Source organism: Equus przewalskii, chromosome 3, assembly GCF_037783145.1.
Source record: "Equus przewalskii isolate Varuska chromosome 3, EquPr2, whole genome shotgun sequence".
Classification (NCBI taxonomy): domain Eukaryota; kingdom Metazoa; phylum Chordata; class Mammalia; order Perissodactyla; family Equidae; genus Equus; species Equus przewalskii.
The window spans coordinates 6035740-6051411 of NC_091833.1; the positions used below are offsets into that span (position 1 = coordinate 6035740).

The 15672-nt window shown below is 35.9% G+C and overlaps 1 protein-coding gene across 1 annotated transcript in view; it reads right to left on the bottom strand.

Annotated features, from left to right (window-relative positions):
* Window positions 1-15672, bottom strand: part of RPGRIP1L (RPGRIP1 like) — a 104725-nt gene that overhangs the window by 85649 nt on the left and 3404 nt on the right. The window contains exons 3-6 of the mRNA XM_008513157.2: window positions 14397-14541; window positions 10940-11238; window positions 7463-7565; window positions 5742-5885 (exon numbers count right to left, since the gene is read on the bottom strand). Of these exons, the coding sequence (XP_008511379.2) occupies window positions 5742-5885; window positions 7463-7565; window positions 10940-11238; window positions 14397-14541 (691 nt within the window). The remainder of the gene's footprint in view (window positions 1-5741; window positions 5886-7462; window positions 7566-10939; window positions 11239-14396; window positions 14542-15672) is intronic.

Here is a 15672-nt window from a genome sequence, read left to right on the forward strand (position 1 = left end):
TTAGATCAAAACAAAACAAAAATAGCTATTAAAAAAAACAGCTATAAAAGACATTATTGGGACAATTGGGAAATGTGAATATGGACTGTGTATTAGATGATGCTACTGTATCATTCACTGTCAAATGTCTTGAATGTGATAGTTGTATTGTGGTCATGTAGGAGGATGTCCTTGTTCCTAGAAGATACTTCGAAGTATAGAGAAGGTGAAGTGATATATGCACCTAACTCTCACGTAAGAGACAGAGGGAAGGAGAAAGGGAGGGAGAGGGAGGAAGGGCTCTTGCATGAACATGCAGAATGCAGAACAGGCTTGTATCATTCACGAATACACAAAGGGGTGAAAGGTATGTGAGTGTTCACAGCACCATTCTTACAACTTTTCTGTAAGTTTGCAATGTTTCAAAATGAAGAGCTGGGGAAGAACTCAGAGTGCCAGGAAGTAATCCTGTGTCTGTACATAGAGAGGAAAGATGAAGCCCCTGCAGCCAAGCTGCTTTTTATATTGGATGGCTCCAAAATGCCTGTTTTAAGATTTGACAGTCTGCTGTCAACCAAAGCAAGTCACAGTGTCTGAAACATTTATGGGTTAAATTTGCTCCACTGGGACATTATGGCACTTACATGATTTTTAATTAAGAAGGTAAACACCCTAACATTTACTTAAAAAACCAGTACAAACTAGTTACACATTTGGTAAGAGTATAAACATTTTTTGAGTTGAAAAAGTCAATAAAAGGTAAAACCATTCTGATTTTAATGTTCATGTACATGTGTTCACTGGTTACTGCTTTGCATTTAATTTAAGACGGCCTTTTTAATAAGCAGAAAATGTGCATTTTATATTGTTTAAATTTTAATACGGATTTTTGTTCAAAACAACACAGACATTCAGGCTACTTGTAAATGATACAAGATTTTTTGCTAATGAGGCATTATGTAGAACATATGCAAAAATCACAACTCAGTCTTCTAAAATAGACCACAATAACAGGAAAAAACATGATTTTAATAAAAAAGAGCAGCACTGGGCTTTTACTTCAAAGCAATTAAGGGCTTTGGATAACCAAAAGTTTATGTCAAACTGATGCCAAACCAAACTGGTCTATTAAACACATACTATGAAGAGTTTCTGTAACATTCTATGAAAAGGCTCTTTCCCATAAATATCAAGCAACGCACTCTGAAGATTACAACTATGTTAGGTTCATGTTTGAGAACAAGGGGTCCAACATCCAGATCAGACTTCTAGAATTTCAAATCTGAAATAATGGACCCGTGAAAGAGTTTAAATATGTTTTCCATTTTGATTTTTCTCTACAGTAAATTATACCAAGTTTTATATTCTCCCCAACATTTTCTTCAACAGTTTTCCATTAGTCTCAAAAAAACTGCTGCTCCACATAAAATTTTGAGCTATGAGTAAACATATAAGAAAAAAAGACCTGAAGACCCATATTTGAAGTCATTTCTTCAGTTTTTCAACAACTGCATTTCAAGAAACAATATGCTATTCACTACAAGTACCCTTCCTTCCAAGCAAATAACACGTAATTTTCAATTTTAGAAAATCAGTGAGGTGGGGTACAAATTGGTTTATTTCTTTGGCCTCTGCAACAAAAATTTCTTCACCTGTAATACTCATTTTGTTTCTACTTCTGGTTCTTTCTTTCTTCTCTTCTCTTTTTTTTGGTGAGGAAGATTGGCCCTGAGCTAACATCTGTTGCCAATCTTCCTCTTTTTACTTGAGTGAGATTGTTGCTGAGCTAACATCTGGGACAGTCTTCCTCTATTTTATGTGGGATGGCACCACAGTGTGGCTTGATGAGCAGTGCTAGGTCCATAACTGGGATCTGAACCTGCGAACCCCAGGCTGCCAAAGCAGAGCATGTGAACTTAACCATCATGCCACCAAGCCAACCCCCATCTACTTCTGATTCTTGATGTGACAAAAACCAGACTGCTATGGAGTGAACAATACAGCCTCAGGTGTTTTTATGGCAAACTCTTCTATTTTTGTATGTTGGTGTCTCTTTCTGACAATATTTATAGTAGAAAATATGTGTACCTTCTGTCACTCTATCTCTTCTGCTGTTCTAGTCTATTGAAGGCTTTTGGATCTCCCTTTCAATTAACACTGAAAACTCTAGCTCCTAGTTGGTCAGATCCCTTCGGAAGAACAGCCAACACCATGTCCAGCTTACTCTCTGGAAACTTAGGAAACATGACACAGGAAGTCGTCTCTGATCACCTTGTACTCAGCTGTGGAGTAAAGCTGACAGGGCTGGGTCCAAGCTTGGGCTTGGCCTAAGCGCAGAATTTTTATATTCAGATAGTTTATTAAATATGGCTGTTGGCAATTTACAAAGATCACCACATTCAGTGCTGGGGTCTGGTCCTTCAGCACTGTTCCTCACAAGGAGCCATGCCTTGGTTTTCCACGGAGGCTAAGTCTAATCAGTGCTTCTTCCTGGGGGGACACGGATAACGTCTAGTTCAATAGTTCAAATTACATCTCCTCATATAAACATAATTCTCAAAAATATTCATGTTTCTTTTGTCCTGCACTTAGAAGGGTAGATAAATGTCACTAAACATATAAAATTTCATTATGTAATTTAATTTTACACATAACATTTTAGGAACAGAAATTATTAGAGATAATACTAGTCGTTTAAATCTCTGACATATAAAGCTTTTCATATATTTTTAGCCCACTTAATTTTTTTAAAACAAGTCTCATATTACGCATCTGTTCTTAGCTTTTTCAAATATTACTGTGTAAGGTTAGTTTGTTAAAGGAGAATTAAACTCTGAATCTGAAATGAAAAACTAGTTAATCATACTTGGTTTTTTCCAAATAAGAATCGAGCCACATAAGCACGATATCACATAAAACGGAAAGGGGAAAAACAGGCAGAGGCTCTGGGGCTGGTTAGAAACATAAAGGGAGAAATGAGAGAGACATAAGGGAGAGAACGATCAAGCGCAATGTGCAGACCTCATCTGGATTCCAATTCAAACAAACAGTAGAAAGACATCGTCAGGGAAGTTTGAATATAAACTGGTTATTAGACGACATCAAGGAATTGCTTTAATTTTGTTAGGTGTGATAACAGCATGGTGGTTATGTTAAAAAAATTCCTTATCAGATAGAGATCTGTACTGAAGGATAGCCACATATGAAAGAATGAAACTGGACCACTGTCTCAGCCAATACACAAAAATAAACTCAAAACGGATGAAAGACTTGAATCTAAGACCTGAAACCATAAAACTCGAAGAAGAAAACACAGGCGGTAAGTTCCTTGACATACGTCTTGGAGATGATTTTTTTGAATCTGACACCAAAAGCGTAATTAACAAAAGCAAAAATAAACAAGTGGGACTACATCAAACTGAAAAGTTTTTGCACAGCAAAGGAAATCATCAACAAGATGAAAAGGCAACCTACTGAATGGGAGAAAATAATTGCAAATCATATATCTGATAAGGGGCCAATATCTAAAATATATAAAGAACTCATACAACTCAACAGCAAAAAAAAATCTGATTAAAAATGGGCAGAAACTCTGAAGACATTTTCCGAAAGACATACAGATGACCAATAGTTATATGAAAAGATGCTCAACATCATTAATCATGAGAGAAATGCAAATCAAAACCACAATGAGATATCGCCTCACACCTGTTAGAATGGCTATCAACAAAAAGATAAGAAATAACATGTGTTGGCAAGGATGTGGGGAAAAGGGAATCCTTGTGCATGTTGGTGGGAATGTAAATTGGTGCAGCCACTATGGAAAACAGTATGGAGGTTACTCAAAAAATGGAAAAACAGAACTACCATATGATCCAGCAATTTCATTTCTGGGTAGTTATCTGAAGGAAACAAAAACACTAATTCAAAAAGATATATGCACCCGCATGTTCACTGCAGCATTATGTACAGAAACGAACATATGGAAACAACATAAGTGTCCTTCTATGGATGAATGGATAAGGAAATTGTGCAATATATACATATCTATTATATAATGGAATATTATTCAGCCATACAAAAGAATGCAATCTTGCCATTTGGGACAACATGGATGGACCCCGAGGGCATTATGTTAAATGCAATAAGTCTTACAGAGAAAGACAAATACCGTATGATCTCTCTTATATGTGGAATCCAAAAAAAGAAAAAGCTCATAGATACAGAGAACATATTGGTGGCAGGGGAGAGTGGCAGAAATGTGTGAACTGTTTTTCTGATTTGTTTTGTTTTTAGTTTAAATAAATTGAACAACAACAATAATAATAAAGCACTGTGCTAGATACTAGAGGCAATAGAAACATGAAGCAGAACAGTATGTGGCCCCAAGGAATATCCAATCTAGGGATAGGTGGGAAACACCAACATGTGGAATAGCTATAACGTAAGCAAGAATAATACATGTGCCTAGGAGGTATAAGGTTGTGAGAGGGAGGCAGGACATCCAGTTAAGGTTATCAAGAAAAGACTCATGGAGGGGGCATCATTTGTGGTGGACTTTCAAGGATGGGTGAAATTTTGGTGAGTAGAGACGGGGGCTAGAGGCAAGACATTCCAGACAGAGGAGTGAAAAAAAATTGCCTTATCAGATAGAGATATATACTGAAGCGTTTAGAGGTGAGATGACATGGTAGCTGGCTGGGCTAATTAACTGAAGAAAATAAAGGTGAAGGGATAGACGAACAAGATTGGTAATATGTTGATGACTGTTAAAGCTGAGTGATGGGCACATGGGAGTTCAATATACTATTCCCTGTACTTTTGGGTACGCTTGATCCAAAAAAACAAACAAAAAGAAAAAAGTCATAAAGGGAAGAAAATAATTCAAGAAAGAATATGGTAAAAAGATAGGGGTCGGCCCCGTGGCTGAGTGGTTAAGTTTGTGTGGTCCATTTCTATGGCCCAGGGTTTCGCTGGTTCGGATCCTGGGCTCTGACAGGGCACCCGCTCATCGGGCCGTGCTGGGGCAGCAACCCACGTAGCACAAACCAGAAGGACCTACACCTAGAATATACAGCTGTGTACTGGGGGACTTTGGGGAGAAGAAAAAAAAAAAGATTGGCAATAGATGTTAGCTCAGGTGCCAGTATCAAAAAAAAAAAACAGATAAAGTCTTGTTGGAAGCACAATGTTGAAGCACAAAATGAGTGAAAGGTATTAGGAACCAAAATATGATGAAGAAGAACGTACATCATAAAACATCAAAAACGAAGAGGCAGCAAGGAGACCACTGGAGGGCCCCACTGTCATCCATAACCATCAACAGAATTTGATGCAAATTTTGAATATTAGGCGAAGTAACATCTTTTTGGGATAAAAAAACTGGTACCATATTATGGAATTTTCTACTTTTTAAGGTTGAAACAAACTTAAATAAGGCAGGACTTATTCACAAGGCACGCCAATGGCTGAGTCCTGGTCACATGTATTTCTCTCGGTAGGTACAATCAAATGGCGTCAGAACTTCCTAAGTCTTGGTAAATGGGGCAAATGAGCCAAGGAAACAAGATGAGGCAGAGTAGGTCAAGGAGAAACGCCCATGGCCTACAGTTGTTGATAGCAGTTAGCAGGTCTGAAGCAGGCTCATGTGAAGAATGTTAAGTAAAAACATGATTTTTAAACAGACTAGACTTACCCTTCTATGATAAAGTATTTTAAACTAATTTTGACCTTATCAAAGAGATATTTCTGTTTTAACATACCTTTGATCTGTAGCCTGCTGTTCTCGAAGCTGAAGAAGAGATAATTCAATTTCATTTTCTTTTCTCCTCAATTGAGTTTTCAGGATCTCAGCCAAGTGCTCCAATTCTTCTATCTGGCCTCTCTGTGACTGAATAACATTTTCTCTGGGGGAAAAAAAAAGAAAAAACCAAAAACCTTTACAAGAATTTGTAGTTTGAGAAAAATCTGCAGTATTTAATATTTAAGATCGGTACAAAGGAAGTTCTTCATAATAAAGAGCAAGCAAAAGTTAAAAATATTAGTTTAAGTGCCTCAGCACATAGTGAAATCACAGGAGATTAAATGCAACGACTCAGAAATACATAAGGAACAACTCAAGATTCTGCTTTTGGAAGACAATGCTGGAGGCAATGGGTTGGACTTTAGTTCAGTTTGATTCAGTGAGTATTTATTGGTCATCTACCACGTGCTCCACAATCTAGTCACCTTCAGAGAATTTATATGCTTTTGCTCCTTCACATGCACATCTGCCTATACCACCCAAATTAATACTTCAGAGAGGGATGGCAAGAAATTTGCAAAACATAACTGAGTGGTCTCTGGCATCTATTTATCTCTGTCATGTCTGGCAGCATCCTAATGTAAGGAGCCTCAGAAAAATGGTATGAACCCTGGCTTTTCAGCTGACTAATAGGTAACAAGATTAGGTCTAGTCTTTTAGTTTTATTCTCTCATAGCCCAATCATTACTGTAACTGGTATTTAAAATATTCAAAAGAAAAATTTTAAGCCCATATTATTCTTTTTTTTTTTTTTTTTTAAAGATTTTATTTTTTCCTTTTTCTCCCCAAAGCCCCTCTAGTACATAGTTGTATATTCTTCGTTGTGGGTCCTTCTAGTTGTGGTATGTGGGACGCTGCCTCAGCGTGGTTTGATGAGCAGTGTCATGTCCGCGCCCAGGATTCGAACCAACGAAACACTGGACCGCCTGCAGCGGAGCGCGCGAACTTAACCACTCGGCCACGGGGCCAGCCCCTAAGCCCATATTATTCTTAAGCAACTATCTAAGGTCTTTGTCTCACGTTTTCTCTTCATTCAGAATTGCTCCTTTTTGACGATCCAGGTAGGAGAAGGCCTGTAGATAAGGTGGAAGCTCATTTTTGTGTGACTCACAGACACTGAAAGCATGAGGCTTTGATTAACTGGAAAAGTAAGCGAAATGTGGCAGGGGTAACTTTTTGAAACCATAGTATGATGAAGAATGCGGTACCGTAGAGTCACAGTGAAACAAAATCTGAAATCCATATGTATTTGATAACTCCAAACTTTTTAGCCACTCCTTCCAATTCTTTTTTTTTAACCACAAAAAGGCTAATTAATTCAAGATCTAGAAAAAAAATTATCTGCAATTTTTCTGAGAATGAAAATGTTGCCTCTAAAGCTTATAATATTCTGAATGACTGGGCTTTATGCCATTTTTTTGGGAGGAAATTATAATAAAGAAGACTGTTCTGTAATCCTTGGATTGATGCAATAGTTCCATCAATGCAGTTGGTTAGCTGTTCATTTTCCTGGACGGATGTCATATAATATCTGTTCTTACCCCACAGATCTAGCTGCATTTTAGTGGAGCAAATTATTTGTACATAAACCAAATTTGTCTAAAATTAAGGAAAGGGAGGGATCAAAAAAGACATGATCAACAAACAAAGTTTTAAAATGACCACAAAAAGAATACATACAAATTTCTTATTTCTCCTCTGGCTTCTTCAAGTAAAGTGTTGCCATATTTTGTAAGCATGGGTTGTAGAGTTTCTGCTACAGCTACATCTTGGAATCTAACACCTAAGAATAAATTAATATGATTATAAAGTGAAATTAGAAATGAAGGACCCTTAATTTCCTATCATAAGGAAATTTGTAATATAATAAAATTTCTTGAGTACTGAGAGATATGTGTTCTATAGTACAGAGAAGCAGACATACTCTGCCAAAGGGACTGTGAGATCTCAGCCACCAGCTGGCATGAAATCAATCACAGCAGCAAGTACTGTCCGTTTAACAATTCCACTACGGAAACCGAATCACCTAGAAATAATCTGATTCAACTCAGATTTTGAACTCCTGAAGTAATTTCTGAAAGAACCAAAGTCTTCAACTCATGTAAACTAAAGTATGAAGGAAAAAGGTTTCAAAAACGTGACTTTCGTTTTTTAGTATTTTTTGATAAAAGTTTTTTGGTTTTTAAATTAGTCATTCACCTCCCTTGACCTTACCTTTTGAATCTTATCTTCAGTTGTATGACTCATAGATACTGTGAGTATAAGTCAAATGTTTCCTGTACTTTGGTGTACTCCACCTCAATAAGAAAATCCACATTTAGTCAGTAACTGGACTCCTTTGTATGGAGCTGCACTCACATGGGGCTATCCCCAAGATAGGCCTAAACAAGATGCCAGCGCAAAAGGTTAACTAACGTTTGTTAAGTCTGTGTAGTGGGCTACTGGGGGGTGTCATTTTCTATGTTTCTTTGGAACATTACATAATCCCAAATTTAAAAATAAAAATTGAAAGCAAGATGATGAACAAGCTACAAAAAAAAAAAATGCGTATTTAAATAAAGGTAATTCAAGAAGGGATCATCAACAGGATTCCTTTAAATACAACATTTTGCTACTGCACTTAGAATACAATTTTTCTTACAAAAACAGTTACATGCAATATTACAAGCCAGGTCTCATTATTAAAAATGAGACATACTTTTACTTACCTGAGTTACTTTACACTTACAGAATAATTAAATGATGAGAATTTAAAGTAGATAAAGTATGAAAAATAATTTAGATTTTTTTTTTCATGGAGAACAGTCCCAGATATAAAGGTAGAGGAAATTCATTCTCTTTAGAAAAGTCTCCTTTCTAAAAGTGAGAATTTTCATTAGAACAATGGAATTATTGTTTGCTATTTCCAAAACTTTCAACACCTATTGCTGTAATCCAAACTAAAGAACAGAAAAGCCTCCGCCGAAAACATTAAAATAATTTACTGTGTTAAAATTTGCCAATTATACTCTTTTGTCAGTAATGCTAATTCTTAAGCTTTTCCTACATCAATTATGAAAAAACTAAACATCACTAATGGAATTAAAAAAAAAACTATTTATACTCAAAGTATATCTTAAAACTTATAGTCTCATGGTGATTTGACAACGGTTATATTTTAAAACGTATACACTTGACAAAAATCTTTGTTCTACTGGTTCTTTACAATAAGAATTATTTCTACAATACACTGATCACACCTTAAGCCAGTACTTTTCATCCTTTACCCTGACAATGCACAAAAAGAAAATAATATTCGTACAGTAGCTTGGGCACAGAGCTGCTTGTGGCCAGAGAGGGTCTAGGGTTCCCCCCAGCCACCTCAGGCTGCGATATTTCCCACAGGTGTGGCCTAAGTCCCAGCCTCAAAGGCGGTCTTGAAGACCCATCGCTAAGGTATCGTGATGCCTTGACAACGGTGCCTCAAGTTTACTCAGAAAGACAGTGGTTAAGAAAGTATTCATCACTATTTAATGCTTTGGGCAGCTTCTATGTCCTGGCCTCTCTACCCGTGAAAAAGGTCTGAACTACTTAAGAGTGTAAACACAAGGAGAAATTTAATCTCTGTAGTCACATTTGAAAAGAACTCTTTTGCTCTGTGGCTTTTTTTTTTCTATAGGGAGAAACTTCCATCAAACTTCTATTTAAACAGCAATTCATAGCACTAGCTCACCATGTTAATCTAAAATTTGGGCATTGTTTTTCTTTAGTATAAAAGACCTTGGAGACCTTAGAGATGATCTTGCCTGACTATAGTCACTGATGAGAAAACTAAGGTTCAGAGAGGATAAGTAACTTTTTAAAGTTAAAATATATTATTGTGGAGCTACCATCTCCTGACCTTTTCTCTAACCTGGTGGTGTCACTCCATTTTACAGATGGGGAAAATGAGGCTCTGAGAGGCCAAGTGCTATATTCCACGTAAAAAGTTAATTAGTGGCAGAATGTATTTTCTGATTTATAATTCATTATGACTCCTTTGGTTATATTCAAAGTCTACTGCCAATCTCACAGAGATAGGAGTAGCCAAGCCCTTTCATCCTGCAGCTGCCTCTCGCCTGTGTGGAGGCCTTGTTGACTTCAAAGGGACTCTGCCAAGGGAGTAGATAGTGTTAACATTTTGGCTTGAGAAAAAAATAGAACAAATTTCTTTCCCTTTCTGTTCATATAGTGTTTTTTTTTTTTCCTTCAATGAATTAAAATGAAAGTTTTACAGGATTTTCTACGTCCCTAAAAATGTTTGGTCTTTTTATGAAGATCAACTAGAGCTGAAGTTTTACTTCCTTCCCTTCAGTTGAAACTAAAAAACTGCTACTTAAAGTATTTATCGACTTCACTTCATTATAAATAAAGTTTGTCTGTCGGTGGAGGGAATTGGGAAGTTTCATTAGAAGTATTTACGTTGTTTATATATTGAGTCTTGTCTATGCAACTAAACTGCTTTGTAAGCTGGGTACATTTTAGGTGATTCATTTTCAAAATGAGGAAAGTAAATGACGTATGAGCATTATCGGAGATGGAAGAGACCTTTCTGATCACTTGCTTAAATCCTTTTATTTTACATGTAAAGAAAATTCAAGTTCAGGATGATTAGAAGACTTGTCCAAGGTCACCAGACAGTAAGTAGAGAAGCAAAAACCCAACTTCTTAAATCCCTAGTTATGTTCGCATCCCACTGTCACGCTGCCTCCACACAATGAGAAAGATTTAAACAATTCTGCAAGTTTTATAAAAGGTCTTTGGATGAAGAACTTAGTGTGATCATTCAAAATAGTGCCATCATATATAAGCAAACTAGCTGGCTTCCCCATTTGCCTGAGTCAACGTGATTTCCATCCATAACATAAAAAACCGACTCACTAAACTCGTATTTTAAGTAGTTTCATACATGTCTCAACATTCAATGTCTCGCTAAACAAATAAGAATCTAGTGATTCCTAAATAAAATGATCTTCACATTAATATTAATATGATTTTATCAAAAAGCAAGTCAAAAAACTATTTTTCTCTCTCTTTCTGAAGACAATTAAAAACAAGAATACAGAAATAAAACTGTGTGTGTGTAAAATAACCTATTAAAAGACTTAAATTTAGGATTTAATGTAAGGCTTATTTTACCTTTCCTGGGGCATTCCTGTAAGTCTACATTTTCATTCGCTTTTCTACGCCCAGTGTTAACACGAGATTGCACGTAATTGTATGGTGTTTGCCTGTAACTCTGGATTTGAAGCTGTTGTTTGGCTGAAATTAGTCTGTTTTTGAGGACTTCATTTTGTCTTTCAAGCTCATGAATTTTCTCTTGCAGCTGCTCAATCATTTCTTCCATTTCCACATCTCGTCCCAGCCGCTTGGGGCCGCCACCAACCTGCTCATATCTTTTCTTGTCATTAACTAGCCGTATTAACTTGGTGGCCATCCTAGGGAAATAATAAAAAGATGAAAAGGAATGTGAGAAGTCAGCATAAAATGCATTCTGTTGAAAGGAACATAATCACTGTGAAGACTTCAGTGCAGAACCTGAATAATAAATTTCAGGTTTTGATGTAACTATTACTGCCTGTGAAGAATCCTTTGATGATAATTGAAACCACTGGGCAACAATCTGCTTTATAGCACTGACAAATAACAGTTTCCTAAGGCTTATCATTTAAGGTTAGTAAAGAGAGGACACATATTTACTCCATATGTTCCTCAAATGCAATTTTTAACGCATGACCTTATGTAGGAATGCTGGATGCACTTAAATGTACCTACAGATTGTGGATGTGGTGGGTTTTATCTGCAAGCCACAGTAAGCTAAAACTTTTGAAAAGTGTGCTAAGACTATGTAGCATTTAGATGATATATTGTTTTCAGTTTCTCTAGGATTAAGACATATTACAAATATAAAAATGTTAGAATGCATAGGAACACACATAAAAAAGCCCATTGAAAAATTCAAAAGAAACCGAAAGACCCTATTAAATGTTGCTTAGTGCTCTAAAAACATGCATGTTTAAAGGTAGAAAATAATTGGATGCAAAAAGTATTATTCTAATGCTATCTTTAAATTTAGACATAAATTCTGCTTTTGACATCTCAGGAGTTTCTACCTTTGATTCTTTTAAGTTTTGATAAAAACTGGTTAGACAGAACAAAAGACAGAAAGGGCACATGGGGGTGATGTAATATACACGTACGGAAAACATGCCTGACAGTGAATGGAAAAATCTTGGCAGGACAAGAAAGAAAAGGTGGCTTTGATGAGAGACACAAGTTCAAGACTTTACAAAATTGGTCGCACATCTTCAATAGCTGATTCTAGTTTATAGTGAACCTATTTTTATAAAGACCCAGACAGGAGATTGAAAATAAAAACACACTTCATTTTTCTTTAAACGGGGTTTGCTTTATTTTAGCATGGTTATGGACAGAAGCTTTTACTTAAGAGAACAAAAGTGAAATAAAAAAATCCTTAATGGCTTTGGGATGTCATAGAACCACTTTTTTTTGGCCCTAAGCAGAGTCCTCTGTAAAAGCAGTAGTAATACATGTCTATCTACACTTCTGGCTACTCAGCCTACAGCATGTGGCATCAGGGAGAGCTATGCATAACATAATCAGTTAGGATTGTTTTCTCTTTCCCTTGAGGCACATCCATTAAACATGCTTTACAAGGGATACAGGATAATAAAAACCAAGATGCAAAAGTACCACAAACACCCTGGTGAAATAATCAATGGATTAGTTCCTTTTCCACCTAATCCAGAGAATGACATATCATCAGGAAATGTGGACAGGTATCATGGCCCAACAGAGCCGCACACTCTACCTAGCCCGTTGATGAGTTTAGGATCCTGAGCCTCATCCAGTGGCTTATCCATAGAAATATGGCAGCTGTCTAACTGAGATGTCAACCTAAACATTTGAATCTTCTCCTTCAGAGAGACTTTCACATAGAGAGAAATCACATCCAAAAGAAAGACACAGATTTAATAGGAAAAAGCAGTCAACATCTAAAGAAAAATAAATGACCCCAATTTTTAAGGCGAGAAAAGGACATCAATAGAGTGGCTTTAAATTCCTTCAAAGATGTTCAAGTAAACTTTGTCAAGAAACATAACATTGCATGCATTTGTCTAGTAATAGCAATAATTTTCCTGTTTGATTTGGTTATTTCATGATATTAATTAATCATAAGTGATCTGGTAAAGTTTAAGTACTTATTTGAAAAGGCGGTTTATCAAATCTACATTTATACTAAAGTAAGTGATACTAATTACATCTTAAGGATAAATTTAAAGGCAATTCTATCCACGTGTGTAGATAGTGTCAGTGGTGTGAATGTGAGAAGGAATTTACAGCTCCGGGTCGTAGTGGTCATTGGACCGCTACTCTCAGGGCACAGCAAAATAAAATCTCAGGAGGTTAAACAGCTTGAACAGACCATAGGCTAGTGTCAGAGGTAAGAGAACATATGCTTACAAATTGACTCCCAGCCCAGTCCTTTCTCCATTAAACTACAAGGCTCATTATTGTTATATATTTTCTGGCTAGCACAAATTACTAATGAGGCCAAGGTTATGAATTCAGTTCTTTGACTAATTAGGCTCACAAAGAAAAACAATTGTTTAGTGGTCAGAGACTACATGCCTCCTTCTGACAGGCTGACGTGTGTGTGTGTCAATGGTCAGAAAAGGAATCAGGCAAGTGAGTCACATGTCTTGAAAAAAGCCATCGTCATGACTCCAAAACCACCTCAAAGTATAAGTCCCACACACAGCAGGTCAGTGGGTCACTAAAACAAAGGCTACCGAGTAGAAACTGCACTGGATCACCTCTTTACAATAAACTCTAAGCAGAAAGAAACCCTATCTTCCTTCTTCAATGGCTGTCACCTTTTCAGTGAACCTAGAAGATGAATATGAATACAGACCTGTTCATGCTTACGAATGTGAATGCACTTTTTTGTTTTTAATGCCACACATTCAGAAGATAGTCACAGTGTTCCTGAACAAGATTTAAAGAATACCTACCCCTAAGAACTTATTCCTGAGGAAATTCTTTGCACACAAATCAAAAGTGACAATATTTCTTCAGAAATAGTACAGACTTTTTGACATAAATATAGATTCCAGAATAATCCAAGCAAAGTTAAATATGTTTCAGATACTGATGTTTTCATTAGTAAATCCTAAATCTTAAGGGAACATGCATTGTAACAAGTTGGAATAGATAATTACTTTTTGAAACTGATTTTAAAATCAAGACATTTAAAAAACAGATGCTTTGATGATTGGTTTATTAAACTATAAATACTAAATCAAAAGTTATTTATATATATGATAATACTCATGGCACTCTTAGCTGTTAGCTCTTTCTTTCAAATAGCAATTTCAAACATAATAAACGCGCATAATCTTTTTGGTTTATTATTCTAGTTTGTAAGATTTTCCATTTTTAAAAACTATTTATTACAACCTGCCTAGTTCCAAAAAAGACTCAAGGTGGAGTTTTCAATTAAGTTTATAAAAAAGCATATCCTCCAAACTTTAGAAAGTCAAAAAAAAAAAAGCTAAAAGCTTCTTATCATAACCTTTTAATTTTATCCTCTTGCTTGCGGGCATGCTGTTTAAGTAAAATGTTCTCATCATGCAAACGCAAAAATCTGTCTTCCAGTTCCTCACGAGTGATACGTGACACCGCCTGGCGAGACTTCACTGTCCGTGTTGTTGAAGTTTCTGCAAAAATTCCAAGGTAATTAATAGTAGGATTACTTAAAATAGTCTCTAAAAATCACAACTGTTGATATTGATATAATCTCTAATACACTCATCTCAGATTTCTTCCTTTGTGACCTACAATTAAGATTGCTTTAGAAAATGTTATAGCATTTTCTGTAAGATGTGAACATCACTGATTGGAGGTGAGAATAAAAATCTTTGCTATTAGTACATTATATGCAATATTAAGGATTTGAGCAACAATAGTAACCATTCAAAAATGTATTCCAATAATCATTCTTTAAGAATGTGAGATGGAACTCTGATTCAATAAAGACTTTTCAATTTACATACTGAATGTTGAAAAAACTAAATTAAAAGAGTATTTGAACGTATTTTTATTTTATAAAGGCAAGAGTTATAACAATAATTTAGTGAACATAATATGATTGAGATATTTTTCTGAGCTATGGGTGTTGAGTTACAGAAAATAAACTAAAAAATTTGCAAGACTAAACAAACAAAAAACCCTTTACAAATCATTTATAAGCTGTCTTACACACTTTTGAAGAACTTTTACACCTTGTAGCATGTGTATATATTTGTTTACATATGCTTAAATTTGGTATTTTCCTTATCACTGTGAAGTAGGTAAATTTTCAACAATCCTCCAAAAGAAACAAAGAACAAATGGACAAAGATTAAAGCCTTATGGTGTGTTACTAAGGGCAAGAACTGAACTTAGGGTATCAAATCCCAATAAATAGCTTTGCACCCTTAGAATTTATTTGTATTTAATCTCTGATACGCCCCTAAAGATCTAAAGCAAAGCTTACACATACTTTTTGCTTTTAACCATAACAGCGGTATAGTCAAATTTATCTTTTTCGATGAACAATACATCGACCACCTTTCTGTGGTAGTTCAAGGTGGCCACTTGCATTGTTCTGATTAACAGGTGCACAAAAATGCCTTAGTGGAATATACTTTATACCACAGCCTTCTCAATGGCAAATGCAGTGGCATGACAGCAGGGCTGACACATTGTACACGCAAACAAAAACCTAGCTCTAACTCTAAATTGTTCCTTAAAGCAGTGCTTTTCTTTTTTATTTTGAAAGTGCTTTTTAGCTCTATCGTAACCACTAA